At 42.9% G+C, this 14,148-nt stretch overlaps 1 protein-coding gene across 1 annotated transcript; it reads right to left on the bottom strand.

Moving 5' to 3' along the window:
* Nucleotides 1–2,620: 2,620 nt before the first annotated feature.
* LOC130285341 (E3 ubiquitin/ISG15 ligase TRIM25-like) lies at nucleotides 2,621–4,177 on the bottom strand. The gene has a single exon (XM_056536699.1). It carries the CDS (start codon nucleotides 4,175–4,177, stop codon nucleotides 2,621–2,623), a length of 1,557 nt encoding a protein of 518 aa, XP_056392674.1.
* Nucleotides 4,178–14,148: the final 9,971 nt, after the last annotated feature.

Raw genomic sequence — 14,148 nt, 5'->3', positions numbered from 1 at the left:
GCACATGGGGAAGAAAAATCTGGGCTTGGACTATATATTAAATGGGAGAACACTTGGGACGACTGACGTGGAAAAGGACTTGGGAGTTTTAGTTAACAGTAAATTTAGCTGTAGTGACCAGTGTCGGGCAGCTGCTGCCAAGGCCATAGATGCCCACGACATGGAAATAATTCTACCGCTGTACAAATCACTAGTCAGACCACACATAGAATACTGTGAGAAATGTAGGCAGCATTAGGACATCATTTCAGATATGCAATTGCAATCAGTATGACCCAGCGCCTGCCACATCATCTGCAATAGGGTAAGCACAAGTCATACACAAGAACCTCTCTAATGACAGCCTATGCTGGGCTATATAAACAACAACAAAAATTCCTGGAGTGCTTCTTTAAAGTTTAGTACAGTGTTTCCCAGTCAGGGTGCCTCCAGCTGCTGCAAAACTACAACCCCCAGCATGCCCGGACAGCCGTTGGCTGTCCGGGCATGCTGAGAGTTGTAGTTTTGCAACAGCTGGAGGCAGCCTGGTTAGCACACACGTGTTTAGTAGAATGGGCTTTTTCTTTCACATTACAAGCTCTAATAGTCAAATTAATAGTCAGAGTACAGCAACCACAAAGACTTCAATGTATATAGTGAGTTTACTGTAATTTATAACAGCACAGCGACATCTAGTGGTTAATGAGAGAAGTGAGTGTACTGTAATTTATTATAAAAGAACAGCGACATCTAGTGGTTAATGAGAGAAGTGAGTGTACTGTAATTTATTATAACAGCACAGCGACATCTAGTGGTTAATGGGAGAAGTGAGTGTACTGTAATTTATTATAAAAGCACAGCGACATCTAGTGGTTAATGAGAGAAATGAGTGTACTGTAAATAATTATAAAAGCACAGCGACATCTAGTGGTTAATGGGAGAAGTGAGTGTATTGTAATTTATTATAACAGCACAGCGACATCTAGTGGTTAATGGGAGAAGTGAGTGTACTGTAATTTATTATAAAAGCACAGCGACATCTAGTGGTTAATGGGAGAGGTGAGTGTACTGTCATTTATAATAAAAGCACAGTGACATCTAGTGGTTAATGGGAGAAGTGAGTACTGTAATTATAACAGCACAGCGACATCTAGTGGTTAATGAGAGAAGTGAGTGTACTGTAATTTATTATAACAGCACAGCGACATCTAGTGGTTAATGGGAGAAGCGAGTGTACTGTAATTTATTATAACAGCACAGCGACATCTAGTGGTTAATGAGAAAAGTGAGTGTACTGTAATTTATTATAAAAGCACAGCGACATCTAGTGGTTAATGGGAGAAGTGAGTGTACTGTAATTTATTATAACAGCACAGCGACATCTAGTGGTTAATGGGAGAAGTGAGGACTGTCATTTGTAATGAACATACATCGACATCGTACTGTAATTCATTATAACAGCACAGCGACATCTTGTGGTTAATGGGAGAAGTGTGTATTGTAATTTAGAAAGAACAGACAGCGACATCTGGATGTTAATGGGAGACGTGAGTGTACTGTAATTCATTATAACAACACAGCGACATCTAGTGGTTGATGGGAAAACTGAGTGTATTATAATTCATTATAACAGCACAGCGACATCTGGTGGTTGATGGGAAAACTGAGTGTATTATAATTCATTATAACAGCACAGCGACATCTAGTGGTTGATGGGAAAACTGAGTGTATTATAATTCATTATAACAGCACAGCGACATCTGGTGGTTAATGAGAGAAGTTTGTATTGTAATTTACAATGAACAGACAGCAACATCCGGTGGTTAATAGAAGTTAGGGTAATGTAATTTATTATAACAGCACAGCGACATCTTGTGGTTAATGGGAAAAGTGATTGTACAGTATAAAGAATATATAGCGACATCTGGTGGTTAATGGGAGAAGTGAGTGTAATGTAATTTATTGTAAGCACAGCGACATCTAGTGGCCATGTAGAGAACAGCACTGAAGTATAGATATATATATTTACATACACACACACAATATATATATATATAGATCTGTATATATCTTTATACACACACACACACACACACACACACACACATATATAACTATACAAACACACACATAATAAAAAAAATATATATATTATGAGATACACTGTATATATAATATATATATCTTTATACACACACACATATATATATATATATATATATAACTTTACAAATATATATATATATATATATATATATATATATACACATTTATATACATGTGCATTTATTTCCTGTATAAGTATAGCAGTGGTCTCCAAATTTTGAACCTCCAGATGTTGCAAAACTACAACTTCTAGCATGCCCGGACAGCCATTGGCTGTCCGGGCATGCTGGGAGTTGTAGTTTTGCAATGTCTGGAGCTCCACAATTTGGCAACCACTGATTTAAAGACTACATTGACCAACAGCATGAGCCGAACTACAAGTCCCATCAGTTCTTACTAGCATATACCAGAGGATAAAGAGTTCTGTAGCGTTGGCCGGTCTCTCTCCCCTTGTACCTACTGTGGAACTGGGAGTCTGCAAAAGCTGTAAGGACTGGCTATCTATGCTGGTATTTGTAGTTCTGCAGCCCGTTCATCATTTAATCCTGATACACGAATCTTCAAACACGTAGAACGCGGCGCAGAGCGGCTCGGTGAACTTGTCCATGAACGTGTGCAGGTGTCTGGTTGGCTGCAGCTGGTAGAAGGACAGGCGTCCGGCATCATAGTCCAGGTAGATTCCCACCGACTGCGGCGGAGCCCCTAGGGGGATCATCCGGTGCGTCTTGTTGTACATGGCTGAAAGAAACGTCCGGAAGGTCAACCCCCAGGATTTGTCGTTGTAGCCAACGTAGGACTCGTCTCCGTCCACTTTCCGCTCTATGCTCTGATAGGCGACGCCTACGATCCACTTCTGGGCCCGGCTCAAGTCCACTTGCCAATGGTGTTTCCCGGAGGAGAACCTGGTGGAGCTCAAGACTTGCCGGGATCGGAACCTCTCCGGTTGGTCCGGATAATTCATGAAGGTGGGAGACGAGGAGGCGCGGGTGCGGTCGGCGGAGAGGAGGATCTTACGATGAGCGGTTTTCGAGTCCAACAAGACGTTACTCGTTTCTATCTTCTGAGGGAATCGACGCTTGAGACCCTCAGACAAGAGATGGACCACGTGCCCCAGACCGCTGCGCAACATCAGAGACATAGGTCCTTCATCGAGGTCCCTGGTGGGCGGTAGGGGAATATTTCCAGCGGTTAGGTCGCAGTTGGGGGCTTGTTCCCTCAGAACAGTCAGTGGGTCAGGATTGGAACAGAACTGCTCACACTCCAGAATCTGTCCCAGCAGCTCCTCATTTTGGATCTCCAACCGAGAGATCACGTCCGAAACTGAAAGTGAAAGCACTTTGTCCTGCCTGGTGATCTCCCTCAGAACCTCCTTCTCTAAAGCCTTCACCTCGTCTGTGATCTCCTTGAAGAGTCCGCTTGCCCGTTCCATCAGGCTGACCGTTCTGTCGTGTATATCTCGCTGACGTTCCCTCAGGATGTGGATCTTGTTCTCGATCTGTTGTTTCTTAGCGGTCAGCTTCTCCAGGACTCTTCTCCGCTCCTCCTTCTTCTTCTCAGATGCCACCCGTAACGTCTCCACCGGGTGGCTGATGTGGTCGCCGTCCAGTCGGCAGGATGTGCAGATGCAGGTGGCGTCTTGGGTGCAGTAATACTCCAGGATCTTGTTGTGGACGGAGCACTTTCTGTCCTTGGAGAAGGTGGTGGGATGGGTCAGCACGTGGTCCAGGGAAGAGTTGTGAACCTTGATGTGGAGGGCGCACAGAGACGCCTCACAGCTCAGGCAGGTCTTCATGGCTGGCACTATGGAGTGGACACAGTAGTTGCAGTGTATGACGTTGTCCTCCTGGCTCCGGGTGGTCATGAAGGTCTCCACGATGTTATTCAGCCTCAGGTTCCTTTGAAGCAGTGGACGTGTCTTGAAGTTGTCTCTGCACTCGGGACATGAGAAGAATCCGTAGCCCTCCTGGGTTTCGAATGTGTCTCGGATACATTCCATACAGAAGCTGTGGCCACACGAGAGGGTCACCGGTTCTTTGTAAATGTCCAGACAGATGCAACATGTCAGCTCCTCGCCCCAGACAGACAGAGCCATGTCATGCTATACCGCACTATACAGCGTGCAGGAGGATGTGTCTGCTGAAAATGTTGTCACACGGGTTTATAGACCCACAGGTCACCAGAGCCGGCCCCCAAACCTCAGGATTGGGAGAGGAGAGTCCTCGTATTCATGTAGAGATCATAGAGCAAGATGGAAGAAACCATACGGACCCTGCATGCCTCCATGTATCCCAACCGTATCTCATCATGTATCTAGGCTATAGGTGCCCAAGACTGTACTAGAGCCTCCATGTATCCTAACTGTATCTCATCATGTATCTAGACTATAGGTGCCCAAGACTGTACTTATATTGTAGTAATATAACTGTAGTTATATTCTTGTATATAGGAGGCAGTATTATAGTAGTTATATTCTTGTATATAGGAGCAGTATTATAGTAGTTATATTCTTGTATATAGGAGCAGTATTATAGTAGTTATATTCCTGTATATAGGAGCAGTATTATAGTAGTTATATTCTTGTATATAGGAGGCAGTATTATAGTAGTTATATTCTTGTATATAGGAGCAGTATTATAGTAGTTATATTCTTGTACATAGGAGCAGTATTATAGTAGTTATATTCTTGTATATAGGAGCAGTATTATAGTAGTTATATTCTTGTATATAGGAGCAGTATTATAGTAGTTATAGTCTTGTATATAGGAGCAGTATTATAGTAGTTATATTCTTGTATATAGGAGCAGTATTATAGTAGTTATATTCTTTTATAAAGGAGGCAGTATTATAGTAGTTATATTCTTGTATATAGGAGCAGTATTATAGTAGTTATATTCTTGTATATAGGGGGCAGTATTATAGTAGTTATATTCTTGTATATAGGGGCAGTATTATAGTAATTATATTCTTGTATATAGGAGGCAATTTTTATTGTGCAAACAAACAAAATTACAATTAACATAATTTCTTACAATGCAAAACAAAAATAACAAGCATTGTACACACAATGACTACTCAACTAGAGTATGTACAGAGTAATATTAAACTTAGAAAGTCCACATTTGCTGGAAAAGGAAAAACACAAAAAATTTAATAAAATAACATGACATCATCTGTGTTAAACCAAAGAGACATTCCTCCATAATTTCCCATTATTTTGGTTCCTCCGTATCTCTAATGACTTTACCCACTGGAGCTCGGACATGATCTGTCTTACTGCTGTGATGTGGTGGAATGGCTCATTGTGTATGGACACTCTAGTTCTCATGTGCCAATGGTAATATTTAATGATTGTTATAATTATGTACATTGTCTCTCTGTCTACAGTCCTGTTACTGGATGGTACAGCATATATGATGTCAGGATACGTCAGGTTCTGCAGTAATGGGATGTTCAGCTTACTGGACACTTCTTCCCATATCCTCCTCCCGGCCCTGCAGTCAGATATGAAATGCTCCATGGTCTCCTCCTGCTGACAACCCAGAGGACAGTTCCTATCTGAGACACTTAGATATTTCAGGTTACCCCTGACAAAGAGCCTCCCATGGAGCGACAGCCAAGCTATGTCAAAGAATTTTGCGGGGAGTCGTTTCCCATTGAGGAACTTAAGACTTTCCTGTAAAGTGCTGGTCACACAGTCCCTCAAGGCAAGTGGAGAGCAGAAGAAAGCCCTACAAACCCTTACGTATAGATCCTTCCTTGGCTTACTCTCTATATAGGACTTCTCAATGCGCCATCTCTTCAGACATCTGAGCCCGTATTCCAGGTACGGGGGGAGGTAGTCACGCGTCCATCTCCCCCTCTTGAGACTGCCGCCTCGCACCCAAGACTCTGCAAAAGGCAATATCCAGTCCCTGATACTATTCGCCCACAGAGAGCTGTTTGAGTCCATGCAACCAAAATTAACTTTTAGAAACATGGAGTCAAAGAACACCCTTGGATTCAGCATATCCAACCCACCCTCTCTCCTCTGTAGGTAGGTGACCCCTCTTTTTATCAGGTTCAACCTGTTCCCCCAGAACATTTGGAAGAACAGGCTAAAGAGCCGAGCAGAGAAAGATTCTGGCAAAGGAAAAACAACAGAGACATACAAAAAGACAGGGACCAGGTAAGTCTTCAACATTTTAACCCTTTCTCTATAGGTCAGCCTCCAGTTCTTCCATCGCTGAACCTTTGCATTTCCGGCTTCCAACTTCTCTTCCCAATTTAATTTGGCGTTATCGTCCCTCCCGAATTTGACCCCTAGGATTTTAATATAGGAGGAGGCTCTCACAAATTGGAGCAGATCAAAGTCTGGATCAGAATCAGATATCCAGAGAGCTTGACTCTTCTCAAGGTTGACCAGAGACCCTGAGGCCTCCGAGTAACTTCTGATGGCTGCAGACAACATCTCCACCTCACGAGGCTCAGATATCACTACAGTCACATCATCCGCGTAGGCAACAACACTCAGGGGTAGGCAGTGGGGGACCGGCACCCCCTGAAAACCACACTCCTGCAGTGACCTCAGAAACGGGTCTAAGGCAAATACATACAGCAGCGGGCTCAGTGGGCAACCTTGTCTCACCCCCGCCTTAACCCTGAAGGTGTCACCCTGCCAACCATTGATCAGAGGAAAGCTCTCGGCCTCACAATACAAAGTCTTCAGCCAATCGATGAATTGTCCCGGAATACCGTACTTTGACAAAGTGGCCCATAGATACTCGTGATCTACTCTGTCAAAGGCTTTAGCCTGGTCAAGACTCACAACATATCTCCCACACCTCAGGGCTTTACATCTCTCAAACATCTCCCTTATGGAGATCACTGCCCCAGAGATGTTCCGCCCTTTTACTGTGCCATACTGACAGCCTGCCAACAGTGCCGGGGACAGACAAACTAACCTAGAAAACAGGATTTTTGCCAGAATCTTCCTGTCGACATTCAAGAGGGCAATCGGCCTCCAGTTCTTGATGTCACTCGGCTCTTTACCTTTAGACAGCAGAATCAGCGAGGACACTCTCATGGATGGAGGCATCAGGTGACTTTCTAGACAATTTGTGTAAACATCCACGAGGATTGGGGCCAAGAGGTCTCTGAATGTCTTATAGAATTCTGCTGTTATTCCATCTGGACCTGGTGCCTTCTTCAGATGTAACTTATCAATGGCCTCTTTGACCTCTGCCACCGTCAATTCTGCTGTCAAAGGAGAAAAGTCCAAATCATTAGTATCAGGGAGCGGAGTTGTCTCCAAGAATTGGGTCATCTTGTCTCTATCCAAAACCTTCCTCTGAAACAAGTCAGCATAGTACAATCTCACCACCCCCATGATACCCTCCCGAGATTCCTGCAAAACACCCTGGGAGTCAGTGAGACCGGTGACAGATTTATTTGCCACCCGTTCCCGGCAATTCTCAAAGGGATCAGGAGACCCTAAGGACCCATAATCCCGTTCAAGAACCAGGGAGGTATACCTGCTGTACTGATACTGCCTTATCTCAGATTTCAGCCGGTCTATCCTTTGTTGGTCCCCACCCGCCGAATACAGTGACTCCAATTCTTTGCGCAGCTTGAGATACTGGCCATACTTACTCTTCCCCTTTATAACTGACAGTCTCTTTAAGAGGGTTCTGATCTCATCCTTGACATCCTCCCACCAGGCGGCCATATCATCATAGAAGTCCACCCTCTCTAGTTGACCCTGTATAAGAGAGTGAACCTGCCTCTGCACAGAAGGATCCTCTAATAGGCTGGAATTCAGTCTCCACAACCCTCTACCTGTCTCAGGACACCGTGTGACACCCAAACAGAAATATAAGGCCAGATGGTCAGAATAAGGGACGATCTTCTCATCTTTCTCACCAATCGTCTCTGTAGGACTAACCAGAGCCAAATCTATCCTACTGCTTCTTCCACCACAAAAATAGGTAAACTTTGCCTTCCGACCACCCTGCACAAACACATCTGACAACCCGGCCTGTAGAATGATTTGGTTTAAGACCTTGGAGTCTCGGGTTAGATGTCTATTAGAGGATCTGTCACTAGTTGTTCTGGAGGCATTAAAATCTCCAGCCAAGATGACGGGGACAGACGTGAAGAGATATGGCTTCACTTCATTATAAAGGTTAACCCTTTCAGTCACTGTCTGTGAACCATAGATATTAATGAGTCGGAGCCTTCTACCCCGAATAGTAACTTCTAGCATTAGGCACCTTCCCATCAATACCTCTGTCAGCCTATGTACAGTTACATCATTGGTGGTAAACAGAATAGAGACCCCGGCACTTGGTTCCACAGCCAGTGACCAAAAGGATGGACCAGACCGCCATTCACGCTCTGCCTCACGTAACAGTCCTTGAGTATTTAAACGTGTCTCCTGTAAGAAGAAGATGTCAGCATCAATAGACTTTAGATGGTCATATACGACGTGTCTGGTCCTCCTCACTCTGACACTGTTCACATTACTGGAGAACACTTTAAGGGTAAAGTCGGCCATCATAACAAAGGAAAGAAGAAAGTGCAGAGATGTCACCCCCATCATCACAGATCTGAGTCTGAGCCCTCCTGCTGACCACCTGTTTCCATGTCCGATTCGGACAGACGTTTATCCCGCGGGGGTCTCCTTTTTGTGGGGGGATCACCCTCTTGGTCCTCATTAAATTCATCTACCACTCGCTTCAACTCCCTCTCCATCTCTTCCTCAGCGTCTGACTCTGACAACACACTGTACCTATTTGTGATGGTCATTACACCTGACCCGGGGTCTACTTTCTTTTTGGAGGGCTTTTGGACAGTGGTCCATCCCTCCTCAGGCTTACGGCTGGTTTTGTCTTTTTTCCGTCTCTTCTGCGGATTTATTGATGCTGGGGCGGAAGAAGACATGGCCACAACCTGATCAGTGACATCCCTGTTCCCCTCAGTGGGTCCTGGCTGGGACTGGTCGGGCACTGTGTCACCAATATTGTCACCCATATTGTCACCCCTAGTGTCACCTACAGTGTCACCCATATTGTCACCCCTAGTGTTATGCTGAGGCTCGGGCTGTGTCACTGCTGACCCTGACACCAACGTCTCCTCCTCCAGGTCCTCTGCCCCCTCCAGCAGGTCCTCATCAGGGAAGTCCTTACAGATATTATGCCAGGCGTCAGGACAGTCCCTGTGGGAGTGACCGGTCTTACCACAGAGGTTGCAGCGGATGTTCTGGCAGGTGGCGCTGACATGGCCGATCTCCCACATAAATTACACTTCACCAGGGTGCACACACTCGCGATATGACCGGTCTTCCCACACTTGAAGCATTTTCTGGGCTGACCTGCATAGAAACAAACCCCCTTCTCCCGACCAATGAAAAATGAATTGGGCAGATGTTGGGTAATGTTATTAATCTGCCGTAACTTTACCAGGACCTTCCACCCGCCCGTCCATATGCCGTCCTCATCCCTGGTCTTAGTCAGGTCTGACATTAGGTCACAGTGCCTTTTTAACCATACAACAATATCCTGGGGGGGGACAGACTCGTTCCAGAATATAATGGTGACATTCGCTGTGTCCGGTCTGGAGATGGGGACAAAGCTGAACTTATTCCAGCCATCAGCATCTCTCACCCGGGTGACATGGGCCCAGAAGCGGTCCAGGTCAGACATGAGTTTGAAGCTGACGTCATAGCCCTGCCTGTCAGGAAGGTTTATCACTGCCAGGATGTTAGATGGCAGGAAGCCCATTTGGTGGCACAGAAGTTCACGGACCACAAACCTCCTGTCAGGCAGCTCCTCCTTGGCCCCTCTATGTCTGAACCTGACCACGTTCCTCCTCTTGAAAGCCTGACCCGTATAGTTTACATTGGACATGAATGGTGACCCACGGCTCCAGGCATTACCAGAGGAGGCGCCACTACTTCTACCCTCCTGCTGTACTTGGGGGCGCTGTGGTGGCTGCTGACCAGCCGTACTAGGGGGGTCTGACACTTGTGTGACTAAAGGGGGGAAGTGTTGTGCATCAGACTGTACAGCCCCCTCCCCACCATCAACCTCTATACTCTGGGGGTCACAAGCCTCTGAAGGCTGAACTAATGGTGGACCTGACCCCAGAGATGACCCCAGATCCCACACAGACTGTGAAGCGCCCCCCTCTGCAGACACATTATCAGTCACATCACATACAGTCATATCAGTGCAGTCACTGGCAGTATGATCCTGCACTACAGAGCCCAGCAAGCCCTGCAGAGCCATGTCCTGTGAACTCTCTGCTGCACTGCTGCCTTCAGGTAAGAGTCCACAGTCCTGCTGCTCTCTACTGCCCCCAGGGGCTTGTGGTGACTGCACTACTGTTACAGAGTTACCTTCAGGTATGTGTCCATAGTCTTGCTTCACCGTGCTGACTGCTGGGACTTGTGGTACCTCTGGAGGAGTCTCTGCAGGTCTCTGATGTTGCTGGACGCTTGCTTCTGCTTGTCTGTACAAATCCCCTTTTTCAAAAGGGAAGCTGGCTGGTCTGAGGAGTGGTCTTGCACAGGACTGCTGGATGTCCTCTTGTCTCGTACAGGACTGCTGGGTGTCCCCTGGTGAGGCTGAAGACTTGGGTGCAGCAGTAGATGTAGATGACTTTGTTGCTGGTCTTTCCTTATATCCCTCAAATCGCTGCTGGTTTCTGAAGGTCTCAGCGACTGGTCCCATCTGGTCCAATACGTCCTCCATGTCCTGCACAGTGTCAGCGAGCTGCACAGCGAGGGAGCTCAGCTTCTTGTCATGGACGGCCTGGTTATTGGGGTTTGCTGCCTTTAGCTTGTAAATACATTCAATTTGTTTCTGCAGCTGTAACTTTGTCTTTTTTAAAGTCTCAAGTCTCTTTACCAGAGCTGGGATCTGCTCGGCCAAACACAGTTCAGGCGCCCGCTGAGTATTGGGGGGCCGCGCTGGTGGGGTACTCACAGGACTCTGCTTCTGAGGGGGCATCTGTCTCGGTGCTGTGGTCACTGCTGCAGGGTCACAATCTCCAGACTGGGGACTGGGCCCCGGGTTCTTCCCAGTGACCGCACTTGTGGCCCCCTGAAGCCTTCCTGGTGTATTCCCTCTGGTCTCATCTGGCGTGCTTGTAACTTTTGCGCTGCTCCCGCTCCCGTATCGTGTGCGGTCAGACCGTATCAGGACAGGCTGCTGCAGATTCTCCTGCATGGTCTGCTTCTCCAGGGATGTTCTCCTCTGTCTGACTGCAGGAGGGGTGGATTGTACCTGCAGCCATTACCTTACTTGATGATTCCTTCTTTAGTTCCACAGCTTTCTTCTCATCTGTGCTTCTTACTGCACCAGAACTGACAACATTCTGAACATTTCTCACATCCATAGAAACTTTAGGATTTTCATCCATGGTTTGTGGTGTCTGGGGATTAATTCCCAGAATAGGCCGAGAAGCCTGGGCCTCGCTTGGGGAGCTTCCCCACCCAGGGTGGCCCCTCCCTGGGCTTTCTCCAGACATCAGGAGAGCTACACAGACACAACCTCTCAGCTAGGAGGCAGTATTATAGTAGTTATATTCTTGTATATAGGAGCAGTATTATAGTAGTTATATTCTTGTATATAGGAGCAGTATAATAGTAGTCATATTCTTGTATATAGGAGCAGTATTATAGTAGTTATATTCTTGTATATAGGAGCAGTATTATAGTAGTTATATTCTTGTATATAGGAGGCAGTATTATAGTAGTTGTATTCTTGTATATAGGAGGCAGTATTATGATAGTTATATTCTTGTATATAGGGGCAGTATTATGGTAGTTATATTCTTGTATATAGGAGCAGTATTATAGTAGTTATATTCTTGTATATAGGAGCAGTATTATAGTAGTTATATTCTTGTATATAGGGAGCAGTATTATAGTAGTTATATTCTTGTATATAGGAGCAGTATTATAGTAGTTATATTCTTGTATATAGGAGCAGTATTATAGTAGTTATATTCTTGTATATAGGAGCAGTATTATAATAGTTATATTCTTGTATATAGGAGCAGTATTATAATAGTTATATTCTTGTATATAGGAGCAGTATTATAGTAGTTATATTCTTGTATATAGCAGCAGTATTATAGTAGTTATATTCCTGTATATAGGAGGCAGTATTATAGTAGTTATATTCTTATATATATAGGAGCAGTATTATAGTAGTTATATTCTTGTATATAGGAGCAGTATTATAGTAGTTATATTCTTGTATATAGGAGCAGTATTATAGTAGTTATATTCTTGTATATAGGAGCAGTATTATAGTAGTTATATTCTTGTATATAGGAGCAGTATTATAGTAGTTATATTCTTGTATATAGGAGCAGTATTATAGTAGTTATATTCTTGTATATAGGAGGCAGTATTATAGTAGTTGTATTCTTGTATATAGGAGGCAGTATTATGATAGTTATATTCTTGTATATAGGGGCAGTATTATGGTAGTTATATTCTTGTATATAGGAGCAGTATTATAGTAGTTATATTCTTGTATATAGGAGCAGTATTATAGTAGTTATATTCTTGTATATAGGGAGCAGTATTATAGTAGTTATATTCTTGTATATAGGAGCAGTATTATAGTAGTTATATTCTTGTATATAGGAGCAGTATTATAGTAGTTATATTCTTGTATATAGGAGCAGTATTATAATAGTTATATTCTTGTATATAGGAGCAGTATTATAATAGTTATATTCTTGTATATAGGAGCAGTATTATAGTAGTTATATTCTTGTATATAGCAGCAGTATTATAGTAGTTATATTCCTGTATATAGGAGGCAGTATTATAGTAGTTATATTCTTATATATATAGGAGCAGTATTATAGTAGTTATATTCTTGTATATAGGAGCAGTATTATAGTAGTTATATTCTTGTATATAGGAGCAGTATTATAGTAGTTATATTCTTGTATATAGGGGCAGTATTATAGTAGCTATATTCTTGTATATAGGGAGCAGTATTATAGTAGTTATATTCTTGTATGTAGGAGCAGTATTGTAGTAGTTATATTCTTGTACATAGAAGCAGTATTATAGTAGTTATATTCTTGTATATGGGAGCAGTATTATAGTAGTTATATTCTTGTATATAGGAGCAGTATTATAGTAGTTATATTCTTGTATATAGGAGCAGTATTATAGTAGTTATATTCTTGTATATAGGAGCAGTATTATAGTAGTTATATTCTTGTATATAGGAGGCAGTATTATAGTAGTTATATTCTTGTATATAGGAGGCAGTATTATAGTAGTTATATTCTTGTATATAGGGAGCAGTATTATAGTAGTTATATTGTTGTATATAGGAGCAGTATTATAGTAGTTATATTCTTGTATATAGGAGCAGTATTATAATAGTTATATTCTTGTATATAGGAGCAGTATTATAGTAGTTATATTCTTGTATATAGGAGCAGTATTATAGTAGTTATATTCTTGTATATAGGAGCAGTATTATAGTAGTTATATTCTTGTATATAGGAGCAGTATTATAGTAGATATATTCTTGTATATAGGAGGCAGTATTATAGTAGTTATATTCTTGTATATAGGAGCAGTATTATAGTAGTTATATTCTTGTATATAGGAGCAGTATTATAGTAGATATATTCTTGTATATAGGAGGCAGTATTATAGTAGTTATATTTTTGTATATAGGAGCAGTATTATAGTAGTTATATTCTTGTATATAGGAGGCAGTATTATAGTAGTTATATTCTTGTATATAGGAGCAGTATTATAGTAGTTATATTCTTGTATATAGCAGCAGTATTATAGTAGTTATATTCCTGTATATAGGAGGCAGTATTATAGTAGTTATATTCTTGTATATAGGAGCAGTATTATAGTAGTTATATTCTTGTATATAGGAGCAGTATTATAGTAGTTATATTCTTGTATATAGGAGGCAGTATTATAGTAGTTATATTTTTGTATATAGGAGCAGTATTATAGTAGTTATATTCTTGTATATAGGAGGCAGTATTATAGTAGTTATATTCTTGTATATAGGAGCAGTATTATAG

This window comes from Hyla sarda, chromosome 8 (assembly GCF_029499605.1).
Source record: "Hyla sarda isolate aHylSar1 chromosome 8, aHylSar1.hap1, whole genome shotgun sequence".
Lineage (NCBI taxonomy): Eukaryota > Metazoa > Chordata > Amphibia > Anura > Hylidae > Hyla > Hyla sarda.
The sequence above is the reverse complement of the archived record's forward strand: the minus strand, read 5'-3'. Positions and strand labels throughout refer to the sequence as shown.

Coding starts and splice junctions, on each gene's coding strand:
- LOC130285341 (XM_056536699.1), bottom strand. CDS start 4,177: ATGGCTCTGTCTGTCTGGGGCGAGGAGCTGACATGTTGCATCTGTCTG.